The sequence below is a fragment of the Lutjanus erythropterus genome, chromosome 2, assembly GCF_056507025.1.
Source record: "Lutjanus erythropterus isolate fLutEry1 chromosome 2, fLutEry1.hap2, whole genome shotgun sequence".
Classification (NCBI taxonomy): domain Eukaryota; kingdom Metazoa; phylum Chordata; class Actinopteri; order Lutjaniformes; family Lutjanidae; genus Lutjanus; species Lutjanus erythropterus.
The window spans coordinates 39475930-39493767 of record NC_139318.1 but is presented as its reverse complement, the minus strand read 5'-3'; the positions used below and the strand labels follow the sequence as shown (position 1 = coordinate 39493767).

Genomic DNA, 17838 nt, shown 5'->3' with positions numbered 1-17838 from the left:
TTTACTATGCAGTATAACAAATTTTCTCAATGCAGGGGTAAGATTTTTTTTTTAACTTTGTTTTGTAACTTGGGAATGATAAATTCTTAAATATGAAGAAAATAATGTTCTCTGTAGCATGATACTCCAAGCAAACCTCATTTAACTGTAGTAAATGTATCACACAGTAATTGTAGGCTATACAGTGTGTTGAGCAAAGAGGGTTGAAATGTGGTGAGACTTCAAACTGTGCAGGCAGCACATATCAAAGATTATTAGTATTATTACTTGTTTAATGTGGTATGAACGGTTCATTAGTGACTACACTAATAACCACAACAGATTCATGAGTACAGTTGTTGGCTCAGTTATTTGTAAAACATTTTCAAAAGCTGCGTGAGAGACATGGATCAGGAGAGGAGCGCATGCGTTGGGCAGCTGTTCTCACGTTGCACACGGGGTAATGTTGACTTGCCCCCTTTGATGCGTTTACCATAGCAACAGCCATAGTAACCAGAGTGTGTAAAGGCGGATGTCGCGTCACAGCCATGTTGGTTTTTGCCGGTGTGTGCATGAATGAGTGAATGAATGGCACACAGAGGTGTAACCAAAAGAGAAGTTACTGCTTGTTAATCCCAGCAGCTTTCTGTCATTATGACACGAAACAGTTCAACAGGACCACAAAATAACCACTCTGTTGAATCGACACCTCTCAGAAACAACTTAAAAAAAATCTGCATGAAGGTACAGTTGGTGTTATTTCAGATATGTTGTATTAGACTGCATTGTTTTTAGTTTGAGCTAGAAGCAGCAACTGAGCGCATCTGTCTTGAAGGCAGTGTTATTTGAAAAATCATTCTGCAAGCTGAAATCTATTAAATCCTTTTGACTTCTGATCAGGATCTGTTTTCCTTTGCCCTTTTAGCTAAGAAAAATGCTGTTACTGCAGTTTTGAAAAACAAATTTTGGTCAGAACTAGCTTGTTAAGTGTCTGTCAGTATATATTTGTGTGATATGGAAAGATCCTAAAGAAAAATAGAAAGCCAGCTCATCGTTGTGTCCTACATCACTCTCCATTTCCTACCAAAATGTGAACCATTTATTTGAGTGGCATAATTGCCCAAAGTGCAGAACGTATAAATTGTGTTGTGCTCTCAAAAACAAAAGTACTTCACCACCTTTTGCTAAAAATATCTTAATTGAATGCTCTGTCTTTGATAGATGTCAGAAATTACCTTTAAGTACGCTACACCTGTCTGTCATAGTGCAAAATAATGATGATGCAAGTGTGTGAAAGTCTAATTTATTACTTAGTGCAGTGCAGTGGTTCCCAACCTTTTTTTGTCTTGTGAAGCCTTAAAATTTGCAACCCTCAAATTTGCAAGCCTCAGGTCAGGAACATAGTATTGAAGCATAGTTTAGTGTGCAATTAAGGTCTCTTTTAGGCCACTTACCTTTTGTTGAGAGTCAGGTGTATTGACCCTGTAATCCTGGCAATTTGACTTTGAGAAAATTGTTTTATGCTTTCACCCTATGCAGATAAAAACCTTGTGTCTCCTGTGGTTCTCCTCCTTCTCAGTCCCACTGGTCAGACATCCTAATTGAGCAGTCGCTAAATGTCATCTTCTTTTTTTCCTTTCAGATATCACCATCTGTTTTTCAGTTTTACCACAGATCTTTTGTGGTTTTGTGGTCCAGTTGCACTGTTTTTTCTTGACATTTTCCCTTTCTTTATAGCTTTATGCAAGTATAATGTAAATTACCTATTCAGATAGAATCTGTAAGTCGTGCAAAAAATCTGCAAGCAATCAAAGTGGAAAAGAAGGATGAGTTCTGCTTTCTTCCCTCTATGTTCAGTATTGTGCAAATGCATTGTGGATCCAGATAATTAGCAGTTTGAAGGGAATTATAGTGTAGACATATATTTTATGGTATAGTGTCAGAAATCAGTTGCTAAACCAGGAACTACAGAGCAAGTTCTAAGGAATTATTCTGCTGAGGTGTTGCACACATGTGAACCCGCCATGATGACACCCACTGGTTTGTGGACTGCTACTTTTGAAGCTTCAAGTTTGGCATTATCGGGGTGCCATCTTGGTTTTTGACACCAGTGCACATGCATAAACGACAAGAGCAAGGAACTGGTTGGTGACGTGCTGCTTGGTCATGGCTTGTCCATCGAGCCGGAAAAATGATGGCCTGCCTGCTCACAAAGTTTCTCGTATTACAGCTAAACAGAACACTAAAATATGTTTCTGAAAACAGGCAAAGCAAAAACAGAATCTTTGATCGACACTGTTTACTTTGACAGTTTGCTCTGTGTTTCAGGAGGCTCAGATGGAAACTGCACACGCAAAAATGTCAGCCGTCTGGTTACAGTCGTTCTCATATTATAGCTGAACAGTACACGGGTTGTGACAGATTGGTGGCTTGTCCGGGACATAACCCAGCTCAAGGCTGGACAAAGTACGGGTGCCCACACAGCAGCGAGCGACTCTAAGAGGGCTTTTCACACCAGAGACCTGTGCCCGGACCAGAGTGCACTTGATCCCCAAGTCCAGTTTGTTGAAATAGTGTGAGCGTTCTGTGCTGTTACCATGCGGGTGCGCCGTTCAACAGGATCAAAGAACCGTGCTCGGGTCCACTTTAAAGGGGTGTCTCATGTAAGGTCAAGTTTACAGAGCAAACCTTCTTAATGTGAAAATACCTTAAATCGGACAGTTATTTACTAAATGAACATCATGCTGGATTGAAGAAGACTTGAAACTAACAATTGAGACCATAAACTCATCAGGAAACTGTATATTAATGTTATAATTTCAGTGAGTAGCAGGGTCATGTTGCCGTAGTCATACATACAGTCTGACTACTTTTTGAAACCCCTCTTAGCCATTAGATCTGTGTCAGACCCATTAGCTCCGTCCACTATTTTAATGTACGCTCTATTACTGAACATGCTACATATAGCAGACATACCTATGTTGCCATAAAAGGTCAAATCAAGATCAAACATGGTTATCAAACTCAGGATCCTTCTATATTTTAGCAATGAACGGACGCCACTCTCCATCAGAGCTTGCCTTCTTGATAACCTGTGCAGCAACTTTGCAAAATCTCTCATGTTAGTACCTTGTTTGGTGTGCATTACCTGTAGCAGTGCACTGGATGTAAGTAATTTCAGGTTGACTGGCAATTCACTCTGTGGCCGTCCTGCCTGTAGCCTTAGGCAGAGGGGTTGCAGTGGGGAAGGAGCGCCAGCGCCAGTCAATTACCAGTTAATAAACAGTGGAAGTTTTCTATTAGTGCTTGTTAGTGCGTGTAAAAGATTGTTGGTATGTGGAATTGGGGGAAGGCACTGTGACTATGGAATTAGAAAAAAAAATACAGCCATATTTTCTTTCTGTGGGTCTAATATACATCACCCAGTTCTCTGTGCGTACGTCGTTTATGGAGATAATATTGGTTATTTGATTTTTAGCAGGCTGTACAGTGCAATATATAGTATTTGCAAACTCATTTTTTCCTTTTGAACAGACCAGAAATGTGTACTCAGGAGTTTCACTTAATGCATTTTTTTCATAAGTGACTATAGAGCATTCTTTCCAATAAAGAGAATCCATTACATAAGCATGGCGGAGGCCAAACAATGCAATCCTGGCTGCACAGTGTCTTGTCACTGATAACATTATAGGACCCTGGTGGATACGATGCTCGGACCCCTTTTGGATAGCAGTTGTCACAAATCGGATGTGTGGTAAATCCCCCATATATCTTAGAGCTGATTTCGCAGTGCTTACAGAGGAATATTGCTGTAAGGAAAAACAGTGCACCTGAGTAGCCTTGGGAAGTAAAACAACATTAATTGGATTTGGGGAAGTCATCCTTACCAAGGGGACACCACTCAGACAGCCTGACAGCCATGAGCATGAATCATTAAAACCCTACCCTGTCATATTAGACCACTACCAATAACCACCACTACTCACATTTGTTGACACACAGAGCCAAGAGCTGCAGCAGAGCATAACTAGGCAAAAAATACTCACAGTAGATACGAGACAGTCACGATAAATGGGCCCATCCATTCTATCCTGCAGGAGTGGCTGTAATTACACACATTTTACATTTATCTTCCGGAAAAGCAACGGATGCCGCTCTGCTAACCATTGCCACCTGGAACCAGCATATGGGCTGGCGCCCTCTTGGGGTAATGGGTGGGGCGGACACTCTGTCGACCATTGGGTCATTGGTAACCAGCAGCTGGGAGGCCGCCCTCTCATCACATCGACAAATCTCGCATTAATTAGCTCACCTGCCCGTTTCCTCCCTCTTCCTCCCCACGCTCCCCGAAGTCCTCCCATCAAACCTCCCTCAGCCGGCTTTCGGGCTCACCTTCCCCTCTCTCTCTCTCTCTCTCTCTCTCTCTCTCTCTCTCACTCATCCCGCTTCCACACCTGGGAATTGCTCCAGCCTCTCAACTTCATACCTACAGCTCTGCAGACACACACACACACACACACACACACACACACACACACACACACGCAGACACCGCTATAAACGAGACTGACAATCGACTTCGAGAAAGCTTGGATCTCATTGATTTTTTTAATGGTGCCTCACTGATACCTTATTAGCATTTGGATCACCACTGATATGGTCATCGCTGAAGACCCGCATGTCCTTTGTGCCTGTCGATATAATTTGCACGTTCACAGGTGGAAATGATCTCACAGCCTTTGTTGTTATGCTCGCCCGGCCTCTTTCCATCGGCTGTTTAAAGAAGTTCAATAAGTGGACCAGTGGTTTACTGTATTGATCAAAGTCACTGTCTGCACTTTAATGGGAACAAAATCCATCCTCGCCTCGGCATCCTTGTGTACTTCCAGCCCTGTGAGACGTTCTCATATAAAATGTTTTTCATTCCAAATTGAAAATAAGTCTCATGCTAATTATTGCATGATTGTGTGGATTTAAATAATTGTCCTATACAGAAAGTGCTGTTTAACATTTTGAAGCATAATAGGATGTCATTAGCAAATAACTAATTACTTGAAAAATATTCCAAAAGGAAATTTTCTCTCCTTACACCAGCAGTCATTTTACAAAAGTAGGCGTCAAATTTTCCTAATGGTTTATATCTCATTAAGGGCCAAGCCTCCTCATTTACACATCAATTCTTTATCTGAATGATCCCAGCGCACATCCCTGCCTTTGAGTAGAGGGCTGGGCAATATATCAATATTAAATCAATAGAATATTATGAAATTAGACTATATATTTTCATTATACCGCGATACAGCATAAGTGTTGTCTTCTCTGGTTTTAGTAATAATAGTTAATAGCCTAAAAATATCAAGATATTATCAAGTTCAATTGCTCAGTCCTACTTTATACCTTATAAAGCTGTGATGGGATTGTTCTGATAGAGTGGATAGATCCCACTACTGTACCAGCAGTCCTTTTTCAAAATAGGCATCAAATTTTTTAAATGGTTTATATCTCATTAAGAAGAAGCCTCTCCATTTACACATCAGCTCTTTATCTGAATGGTCCCAGTGCACATTCCTGCCTTTGAATACCTTATGAAGCTGTGATGGGACTGCTGATGGAGTGGATACATCCCACTAGTATTGCTCGGGCCGACTCTGGAGAGAGCTAACATACAAAGCAATCTAGGCCCGGGAAGATTGGCCCACGATGCTTGCCTGTCTCAGGTGACTGATAAAATCCAACCACCATCGAACAACCAGCACCGTCCGTTATAGTCCTCCGGTCCCTCTGGTCCAACGCCACTCCGTCTCTCTTAACCACAGGGCTTCCATATGGGCACCTATTATGGCTGCCACTTAATTACCTATCAAAAAACATTTCACTGCACTTGACGGAGGGCTGGCAGAAGGAGAGGGGGAGAAAAAAAACTGAGGAAAAAGAGCAGCATAAAACGGAGTGAAATATGGGAAAGTGGGACTGAGGGATTGATAGAGAGGACGAGCCGTGCATCTGTGGAGTGAATTTGAATAGATGGAGACAGACACAGGGGGAGTGGAGGAGTAGCCTTGCAGTGCAGACGGGGAGAGCAGCGATCTTGCCAGTATCCTGTTTTTTTGTTTAGTGTTTACAAACACACACAACAAGAGAGAAAAGGGGGAGGGTCCTGGCCAGGGGAGGCTATAAATTACCTGTGATTGATGCTTGCCGCTGTGGAGGACGACAGTTAAAGACGTGCGGCGCTCATCGCTGACCCTCACTTCACTCCCTCCTCCCCCTTCTCAGCTCACCCGCACCCACCCCCAACAACACACAATTAGCTGTTCTGTCTGTCACATGGCCCACCCTTAGCGGTCATACACCGAAATAATAATCATTTCCTACCAGACGGACCGCTGGTTAGAAGAGCAGCTTTCACCACAGGGGGTTTGATGCATTAGCCACGGGCTCTACGCTGTAAATGTCAACTTCCATCACTCCGTTTCAGGCAAACACATCTGATATATGTCCAAGGAATATAGATTTCTTTTCCCTTTTAGTAAGATATTGGCTCCTTTTTATTGATATTAAAAAGCTGGACAACTGCCATGGTTCATAACGTCAATTTTCTGGACTCTGTCTGTCTGTGAGTAGACAGCATGGTTACTAAAATAACTAGAACTAAAGGTAACTTCAAAACTAGAACACATCTAATGATATGGAATTAAGAATTGTATAGACAAAGCTAAATCAAAGCCAAAGCCCTAATGTTCGCCTCAAAAATCTGAAACATCAAACATTGTTTTTAGTATTTGTCTTTTGATCTTGGCATTCATAGTAGAAAGCAATTTAAAATTTTATGATATTTGCATTCTGGCACAAGTCTGTTTGTTAAAAAGCTGCAACGATTAATCGATTATTAAAATTTGATGATCAGTTAATAGGTTTAAGTAATTTATTAAGAAAAAAAAGTAAAATTTCTGATTCCAGCTTCTTAAATATGTGACACAAAGATGTCTTTACTCCTTAAGGACAGTAAACTGAGTATTTTGGGGTTGTGGGTAAAACCTCCATCACTCACTTTCAGGCTGACAAAGCTGCTGTATGTCCGAGGAATATAGATGTCTTTTTCCCTTTTAGTAAGATATTGGTTCCTTTTTATTGACAGAATCTGACTTGGTTCAAGCCTTCAATCGTCTGGACCCTTGTGAGTGGACAGCGTGGTTTCCAAAATAACTAGAAATAAAGTTGTAGTTGTGTAGAGAAAGGTAAATCTAGGCCAAACCCCTAATGTTGCCTCCAGTAATAATTCAAACATCAAACATTGTTTTTAGTGTTTGTCCTTTGATCTTGGCATTCGCGGTAGTAAGAAATCTAAAATTTAACACCTGCAGGTTGTGATATTAGCATTGTGGCATAAGTCTGTTATTTGTTGAATATTTTCTGTTTTCTTCACTACTTTTTGACTGAACTAAATATCTTTTGGTTGTGGGCAAAGCAGGGCATTTGAGGACATCATCTTGGGCTTTGGGAAACAGTGACCAACATTTTTCATCTATTTTCTGACCTTTTATAGACAAAACGACTAATGCGTTGTGAAAATAATAGTTGGATTAATCAATGAAAATAATCACTTGTTGCGGCCTTCGTTTGTTTATATCACTATTTAGTTTTCAACATACTGTATAAATATGAATTTTAGATGAAGTGTTTTTACACATTTGTCAAAATAGGAATATATTGTGGGCTCACAGAAAATGGTATAAAATCGTAAGGAGAGTCCTCAATATTTTAGATATTCTGTGAAAAAATTATATATGCATACATGTAAATTAGGGGTGTTCCTTGGGACTAATTTCCCTGTTGATTAAATACAAATTTTAATAGTAATTCTAAAAGTCAGAACATTGTCCAAAAAAATTTGTGGGCATTTAGAGCCATTAGAAATCGTTAATCACATTCTTCAATAACCAAACAGTATTTTAAATGCAGCTGATGTATGAGGCACTTTGCACCGTGCATTATGAACTTTGCACATACAAACAAGAACTCAGTGCTTTATCTTTTCAGACCAAGCAGGATCACAGCGTCTGCAGACATACAACCTTATTTTTAATTTCTAGATCAAAATACTGCCAACCGTGCTGGTATTATGAGATGTCATTCATATTTGCACTTTCTAGCGCTGCAGAGATGACGCATTTTTGTAGGTCAACCCAAAAGTTTGCATCGCTCTGGTTCCCTCCTAGAACTTTAATCGGACCTGAAAAGTTGAGCCTGATCAGGCCCAAGCCCAACAAAATTCTGTCTGAACCCAACCCGAACCCGTCCCTCATTAGTATATTTAAGCCCGAACCCACAAAAAGGCAATGGGATTTTGATTTTGTACAGAAAATAACCTCTTTGGCAAACAAAAGTCTGTGATACTTTTTGTTCAGTGTGATTCGGTGCTATCTGAACTGAGTGACAAGTTTTTGGCAAGATGATATTTAATGTCCCTGACAACCTCAGCAATCTCTCTCTCAACTACCTTTGTAAGACTTAAGAATTTAAAAAATTTTTTACTGATGGATTTTATGTCATTCAACAAAACATTTAGACCTCTTAAAAACACATTGACTTCCAGATGAGGGAACCAGAGGCTGCAGCACTCTGGTAGCACAGGAAGAGGAGGGCTACCACGTTTAACCAACAAGAATTTCTGGTGTCGACTAGCAAGAGTAGCAACATTTAACATATCTTATTGACTTATCGTGTGAGCAGTCGATGCTGCAAACCAGCGTTTTCATACACTTACATTTATAGCTTGTAATGTGGTTAAAAATCATCCACCCATCGTTCTTGTTGATGGCAGAGGCACTTTGTTGTTTGCAGGTATTTTGATTTCACATGTATCCTTGTGAAGAGTGACCAGCTTGTGCCAGAGGGTATTTTTTGAGATCACATCAAAAGAATGAAAAAAAGGGTTGCAGTATTGAGCCATGATACTGTAGGATATTAAATCAATATTCATTTTGTCTCTTGTAGCTTGAAGCTGCCCTCCACAATCCTGTTCACTGCGCATTGTTGGGCTTCTCTGCAGCGAGCACCTCCTTACCTCAAGGCTACCTCTGGGTAAGTAATGCTTGCCTATACACACACACGCGCGCATGCATGCACACACCCACACACTCAATTGAATGCCAAATAACTAAAACCAATGACAAGGCAAAATAATGCATATTTTACAGTTGCTGATAATTTTAGCTTTTAACACAATTACCGTGGCCATTTAACTGTCCTTCCCACATTCTGCTCTCATTCATTTAAAAAAGAATAAAAAATGTATCTCCAGGCTGTGAATGGGGCATGCACCATTTCTCTCTGCAAAATGTCACCAGGAATCTGTGAATTAATACAGTATAAAGGCCCGTGGTAGGTAACTGCCTCAGAGGGCTTTCTGATGAGTGGGGCAAATTGTAGCGCCAGACTATCACACCACAATCCCTGGACTTGTGGGACTTTATCTGTATCTAGAAAGAGGAGGGAATCCAGAGGGAAAAAAATGATGCAAAGAAGCTGCTATTAATCTTTAAGTTTCTTTTTTTTTTTTTTTTTTTTTGTTCCCCCTCCTTTTTGGAGATGGTGGGCAATTTATCAGGTAATCCTCTTTCAACCTAAAAGGTGGCTAAATCAAGTGTGGGCCCAGAGACACAGCGTACAGCTCAGTGTTTCAGACTTAATTGCTTGTGTAGAGCTATTCTAAAGAGGACTGGGTGCTCACTCAGATAGGGAAAGGCAGATATTGTGCAGCTGGCATTTAGGGCACTGAGATATCAGTGTTTGCAGGGCCAAAGGATGCTCTGACTTCAATTTCTCTTAGAGCTCATACTATTACACATGACTTAGAGGCCCCTGACCTTGGCCTCCCACACCATTTGGAGGAATAAAGGTAGCTTGTCCACATGCTGCGAGTTACACCGAGTTTAAAGTTAGTGAATGCTAGACTGAAGTGTTGCATGAAAAGGTTTCAATTCCGTTACACCCACATGCGTTTGTGCACATTAAGCCATTAACAATTGCTTCTGTTATCTGCAGTGCTAAAGTTCATTTATTTTTAAAACGCACCAGAAAGGCACAGCAAAGAGACAAACATGACCAAGTCAAGACCAAGTCATATCTCATGCCATTCAAAGGCAGTGCAAATCAAGGAAACTACAAAAGAAGAAAGGGCTATAGAACAGGGGTCAGCAACCTTTACTCTCAAAAGAGACAGTTTTGGCCAAAGAAAATAAAGAAAATCTGTTTGGAGCCACAACTATTAAATTCTCTATTTTCCTCTGACACTTTGCTATTTTGGATTCAGCATCCATAGCTAGCATACAGAGACTCAAAAAATAGCCACCAACAAGCTTTTGAAGAAAACGTGTAAAGCTGCAGATGACGGCTGTGAGAAACATTTTAGCTGACAAAATATTAAATAATTTATTTTATTTTTAATGGTGTATAGGCCTCACATATTTAGAATTGGACAATATAAGAATCATTTTAGGCCTACAGCAATGATAAATGAAAATAAAATGTCAAGTCTGACAAACTTGAAATGTTCTTAAAATGCATTTATGTTATGTGAAATGTGTCCCAGTTCAGTAATAGTTGCTGTGCTGTTTCAGCCATTCAGAAACACTGTCATTAAAATGTTCAGTGAAACAACTATACCATGGTATATACCATTAAAGTCTGTAAGTGTTAACTAACCATGATGTCACCTATTGGTTTGTGGGACACTGAAACCTTTGTTTGACAGTATGGTAGATACCATCTTGTTTTTTTGGAGCTAGAAGTGACCATACAGTATCTGGACGAGAGGGTGGAACAGGGGGGGTTGCCATGGTAGCGACTTGACAGGTCATTTTACTGTAAATGGGACCCTGATGTACAAAATTAACATCATGCTGTATTGAAGAAGACTTGAAACTAGCACTTGAAATCGTAAAACTTTTAAGGAAAATGTTTACTGAGGTAATAAATCAAGTGAGAAGTTGGCTCATTTTCCCATAAGCCCACATACTACTGGACTTCTTTTTGCAACCAGTGTAACTGCCCCCAGCTGGCCATTAGAATGAATATAGGTTTATGGCAGTTCCACAATGGCATTTCAAAGCAGCCTTTGGACAAAAGTAAAGACATAATGACCCTTCCTTTCTCAGTTTCCTTACTTCAGACCCCAGTCAAGTCTAAAGTAAGTCAAGTTTGAAGTTAAATTTCAAGTCACATTTTTGTGACATGCCTGACTTGAGTCCAAGAAGTCTTTTCATGGAAGTAAGTTTCAGGAAAACTTTTCAAACGAAAAAAAAAAAAAAAGAGTTTGGATCTGAATCTTAGGGAACCGTTTGAGATTTCACTGAGATGGAGCATTGCTCAGTAAACAATGAAAATGCACCTCTTGATTGAATTATAATTGCATTTTTTGATTTGGAGGCAGTCACATTTGATATTCTGAATAAACTTTGGTACACTTCCTGCATTTCAATAAGTTGAAGGTGCCTGCCTGTATAGAGACCCAAGAACTGCGGCTCCTTTATGCTATCTGTAAGGGCGTCTTAAGTAACATCTTGGAGGTCTTTCACATAAGAGCTGACATTTTCAGCAGATTTTTTTTCATTATGATTTGATATCTCAAGAATTTCCTTAACTGTACATTCCTGCTTATTTACTCTGAATTTCTGGAAACCACTCTTGCAAACAGGACAAGCAGCAGCTCCGTGAGCACTGAGCACATCTGACCTTCTTCCAGCACAGTCAATGTTACATACTGTACAGTGCAACATGTAACCACGGCAAAAACAAACTGGTATCCACTAAAAAAATAACAGTGAAGGCCTGAGGATCCAGCAAGAATAATTAGTGGCTGAGTGTTCCCGCCCCCAGTTGGTTCTACCTCCCTGGCAGGCTTGTCAAATAAGGGATGACACTAATCATGTTAAAGTGAGATGGGCCATGGGGATTTCTGTGTGCTTTGATCAGAGTAATGACATTGTGTCTAATCAGCCTGATACCCCAGTGTTTCCCTGTTTGCCTTCACCTTCCTTGTCCCACTTTACCCAACATCCTACTACTAACTCAACCATTATATCTCTCCTCTCATGCGCTTATTCAGGAAGTTAGAATTCATAAAAATGCGCCCGTTTCAGAGTACATCAACAATCTGGTGACCCATGGTTTTGGCTTCTTAATGTGGCGAATACAATTGAGCAGAGAGTGCTATCATGACCACTCTCCCACGCTTCCTCACTGCATCCAGAGCAATCTAATTAATGCTGGCAGAGCATTTACTGTTTGGGAAGTTTTTGTTTCTCCCAAGCTGAGAGGAGGAATCTGTCCAGGGCACGACTCCAGATATCTATTTCTCTAAATAAGTAGTGATGACTTTGTCAGGACACAGTATTTGCACTGGATATTGGGGTGCAGGGAGAGAAGGGGGGAGGGGTGAAGGGTACGATGCGTTCGTCGACAGGGACGGCGGTGTATGCGGAGGTGCAGATGGACACGTGAATGTATAAATTGTGAAGTAGTCTGAGCGAGAGGGGTGGGGCTTGCCTCTGGCTCTGGTTACACAGAGTCACTTGAAGCCGTGTTTTTTTGGGCTCCTCGCTGCAAGATAAGTCTTCCCTATCTTTTTTTCAGCCTGTGCAACAGACCATTATTTGTTCTGGCTCATTCTCAAGAGCCCACAGGATCGCTCCTGTCCAGATTCTGCACGCTGATACAAATCAAACAAATGATTGCATGCAAATAAGGGTGAGTGTGGAGGAGAAGAGCTAAAGACTATATTTAGCTCATGTCACATTCACACGATGAGATTCATACGGAGAATAAATCTTCAGCGTCTAGCAGCAAGCAGCCGTGCTTCTTTTCCATGAAGGACATTGTATTTTGTCTGGACGTCGACCCAGGCCTCACACAGGAGTAATGGATGAAATTGTGTTGAAAACCCACAGCGAGGCTTTAATTGTTTGGGAACGGGAGCAATGCCACCTTAATTGGAATCGCATCAGAGATAGGTTGGAGGGCTCCTGCCGTCTTCGTTTTCTCAGCATTGGCATTGACAGGCTTACACAAAGGCCAATATAAATGTGGTGCATAGTAAATCAAGACCCGTGGGGTGTGATTCGCCTTGGAAAGCTTGTTTTGATTGGTGGAATTTTTTTTTTTTTTTTTTGATAAAAATCTAAGGTTCTTTCTCGTTTGTTAGGGAGATTGTTTTTCACAAGTCTTTAGAAAGGGACTGATATCTACAGGCGTTGAATGGCAGAAACTTCCAATCAATCCAAATTGAGCCACTGAAAGCTCCCGGCTTTTCAAAGGCTCTGTTTGTATGCTTGTGTGTCCTCCTTTATTTGTACTGGGAACCGCGGCACCGAGTGTTGAGCGTGACCAGACACGAATTGATATCAGAGGTCAATTCGTCATGTAAACATTATCTGTACGGTTATTGTAAAGTTGCAATTGATACTTGCCTACTTTGTAAATCATTAATAAGTACTGTGTAGTGCAGCTGTAAACATTATTTGCATGGCCATTATGAAGTTTCAACTGTGCATATAATACTTTGTATAGTAAATGGTTAATAAATATGGGTTAGTGCATCTGTAAACATTATTTGGAAGGCCATTGCAACTCTTATGATTGGTTGACCTTAATTTGGTAAAAAAAATTTCAAGGTTTGATTTCTTAATTGCTTCAGAGGGTTTTTTTCACATCTTCAGGTGCTGAATAATAAAAAGTTCCAGTTAATCCAAACTGAGCCACTGACAGCTCTTTTCAAAGTCCCTGTTCGTATGCTTGTGTTTCCTCCTGTTTTTTTTTTTTTTTTTTTTTTTACAGAGAACCGCAGCGCCAAGCGTTCAGCGTGACCTTGGACATGTTAATATCAGTTGTCAGCTTAATGAATTGAAAATTATTTTATTTTATTTTTCATTTCATCATGAACTGACTCCGGCAATAGATCCGTCACTTGATCTCGTAAACTCCCCTCATTGTTAAGCAACTCAGAACCTTTCACAAACTTATGAGAGCCCCTCTGTTCTTCACTGATGAAAAGATCGCAGAGTTTTAAGAATTGTTTGATGTTCTGGAGATGACATTGTGAATCCATTACATAATGTGTTTAAAATTCTAAGTGATATTCAAAAAAAAAAAAAAGTGAGTCAGGACTACAAACGACAAGGTCTGAAAGGATAATTGATTTGAACTTTCTTGAAATCTAAATTGCTGACAGGTAGAGAATGTTTAACCAAAGACACATTATCCTCTGGCCTCCACAATTTGATTAAGACAGTGAACACATTGCAAGCACGATTTAAGGGAGGCTGGCTTTGGTTCTGCTCCCTGCTCTTCCTATCTCTTTTTTTTCCCGCTCTTTCAGCAGAATAGTTTATTACCCGTGGCATTATGATTCAGTCCATCGGTACAGCTTAACATGGGGTCTCGACCTTTCTCAACCATGTTTTTTTTTCTCCCTACAGGTGGCTGGCGGAGGAGAAGCTTCTCAGGGGCAGATAGAGATATTTTCCCTCAACAGGCCCATGCCAAGAGCTGTAAAGAGCCTGCAGGTCGGCTCCGCTGTCCGATGTCTGGAGTATGTGCCAGAACCTTCTCCGAATGAGGAAGTGGAGGCAGGAGTTCACAAGCCCCCCTCAGGGATTGGCGCCAACATTTGTGTTGGATCAGACGATGGGCGGTGAGAGACTGATATATTACAACATAACAGAGATAAAACGAGAAATAGGCTTTTGTGTTGATATAGAATGAGCTGAAATGATGAAATTTGGTTTATTGTTCATAAAAAAAAGCACAAATATAAAGGTAAAAACACAAGCGCTTTGCTTCTGTTGATGTAAAATAATATCCCGTATTATCCTTTGTTACAGTCCCCTGAGGTTTCTGGCGGTATAGATTTGCTTGTCAATATTTCATCAAAGCAGGAAATCGGAGTTGATACCCTAACACAGCATCAATACTGCTGCTGCTGCTAAGATCACTGTTTCATTTTCAAATCCAATAAACCTTCTGATCCCCACTGTGTGTAACAGAGGATAGGTTTGATCTCGGTCTCCTCTCTTCGTTACAGTGAATTCATTCTTTGTTTGATTCAAACACGGAATATTCTTGGATTTCAGATTCAGTCATCGTGTTGCTAATTCTCTGTAACACTTTAACATATATATGATAACCTGATAACCAAGTTTAATAAATGGTTAATTGATAGTTAATTCTACTGTAGTTAATAGTTATTTCGCTGTTAGCAAACAATGAAATTATATTTTATCATGTTTATTCATTATTAGTAATGCTATAATTAACATATTATTTAGTTATTTTATCATTTGTTTGTGTAATATAAAACAGTTACTCTTTGATAATGTTAATAACTAGTTTGTAAACATTGGCTATATCAAAGTTGCAACTGATAATTATAATACGTCACGTCACATTTTATTGTTGCAAATGTTTACAATTGCTTAATAAATGGTTTCTTAACAGTAAAAAAAACTATTCAGTTATTAAGTTTAGTAAGTATGAATTAACCATTTATAAATGATGGTTATTATAAAGCGTCTCCATCATTTCTAGAAGAACCTAAATCATATGTATGTCTGCAGTTTTTTATGCTGACTCATTCCTTTCAATATAAGTGTCTGTCCAGGGAAAAAGAAAAAAAAAACAGTGGGGAAAAAAAAACAATTTCAGCATTTTAGCACACTCGAAAGACTTCTTCTCAGTCAGAGAGAAACAAACAGCAATGTGCATTTGTCATTCTGAAGAAGACAATAAGATGCAGCAAAGTTCAGATGGCATTTCAAACATGAGAAAGACAGAGTGGTTGCACATACACAATGCTTTGCTCCAAAGTGCACTGTTGAATCAAACTGCATGAAAACGAGGCACTCTGTCATTTCAAACGACACTCATTTATCATGTTGGCTTGTGCTGCTTTTTGTTCTTCCAGCATACTGGTCTACGGCAGCGTGGACACTGCAGCACAATGCCTATTGACCCTCCATAACCCAGAGGGCTGCCCTGTGCTGTGCCTGAAGCACTCCTCCCGCTTCCTGTTTGCAGGCCTGCGGAACGGGACCGTGATGGTTTATGGAAGAAGTAACAGTGGTAAGGTGCCTCCAAGGTTGCTTTGTTTTCAGACTGATGGCTGCAGTCTTTGATGCCTGTTGCTGTTCTCAGTGTGTGGTCTGCTGGGGAAACGAGAACGTACAATTTTCACTGGTACTTTATTTTTAAATTCATCTTGGTAGAATATAAAATTAAGCCAAAACAAATTTGAAAAATGCAAAATATATTTACAACGACAAATAGCTCTTTTTCACAGAAGCCATTCTGATGTGAAATAGTAGTGTAAACACAGGTGTTATCAGTGGTACTAATTAAGTTCTGTTGCATTCAGATCAAACAGAGTCAGTGCTTTGTTATTTTGCTTGTTGGCTCACTGGAAAAGCTCTGCTGCACTAAATTGAACGGGACCTTAATTAGCATCATTTGAAACACCTTTGTTTACCCTACTATTTCATATCAATATGGCTGCCGTGAAAAATTATCTATTGACAGTATTTTCTAAATAAGACTTTTAGAAACTTGCACGTCTTAAAGACGCAGTAAATGAGGCCTGTCACTGTCTGCGTTTACATGGACTGTAACATTTCACAAATTATTAGACTAAAAGCCCAATCAGAATAAAAATGTGAACACCTCAATCACAAGAGGCTGATCCAATCCGGCCCAATCAGGATTCATTTTCAATCTGATTTAGTGGGTTGCATAAACGTTAGCATTCTGAGAATCGGTCGATCCTGAGGGGTTTCAAAAGAAATAAATAAATTACGTTTACATGGACCGTTATAAACCATAAATAATCAGAATAACCTCTGGAAGCTGATCCACATGGGGTCAGATTTAAAAGATGCTAATATTGTTCCCAGGATACAATGTGGGTCAAACCTGGAAATTATAGGGCGGAAAGACTTCTTTGTTTACTGGTGTTTGGCAAACCAGAACCACTTCTTCTTCTGTCAAATTTCTGGCAGATTAGATGCTTCACAGTGGGCGGAACCAGTTTGCACATGTCAAAAAAGTTATGCTTCACAGCATGTAAACACACGTTTAATCAGATTACTTTGTTTAGCGCCGGTGTAAACAGTTCAGTTCTGAATCAGAGTGATATCAATCAAACTGAAGAAATGTTGTCCAAGTTAACAAAGCATTGTTATTGTGTGTGAATTCCAGAATTTGCTGTACGCATTAGTTCTAACTAATGAAATACAAACACAATTAGACACACAGGATGTATTAATTTCACAATAAATTACATTTCTATTACTTTTGTTGGTTATTCACTGATGAGGTTATCTAATGTTTCATATTCCTTTTTTGTTTTTGTAGATAGGAACCTGCATGTCGGCCTCCTAATGAGATGTGATGGACTGAAAAGTTAATTTATTTTATTGTTAATTTCTAATAGCTGTTGTTAATCAATATTTTTCCCCACAGTGAAATAATTAGTACAAATTAGTTTTTTAAAGCATTATAAATTCTTAAAACAGCTCTGTAGTAAACATGTATTGTAGTCAATATTTGTGTTATGTGCAGAGTAGCAAATTTCGTGCGTTTGCCTTAATCGATACTTAACACACATTAACACACAATGAATAATCTATTAATCATCTATAAGAATAAGATACAAAGCACGTCTTTTTCTCAGTTTAAGCCATTAAACGTTTCTCGCAGCACATTAGTTATGTGAAACAATTCATGAAGCACAAAGAATTTAAACAAACAGAATAGTAAAACAACAATAAAGCTCTGACTCGAAATGGCTGCTGTTGCCCGTCTGTCCTT

At 39.7% G+C, this 17838-nt stretch overlaps 1 protein-coding gene across 3 annotated transcripts in view; it reads left to right on the top strand.

Moving 5' to 3' along the window:
• arhgef10la (Rho guanine nucleotide exchange factor (GEF) 10-like a) overlaps window positions 1–17838 on the top strand; it is a 181937-nt gene that overhangs the window by 139965 nt on the left and 24134 nt on the right. For all 3 annotated transcript variants that reach the window (XM_084739346.1, XM_084739337.1, XM_084739330.1), the window contains 3 exons: window positions 8977–9063; window positions 14457–14671; window positions 15941–16098. In XM_084739346.1, the coding sequence (XP_084595472.1) occupies window positions 8977–9063; window positions 14457–14671; window positions 15941–16098 (460 nt within the window). The remainder of the gene's footprint in view (window positions 1–8976; window positions 9064–14456; window positions 14672–15940; window positions 16099–17838) is intronic.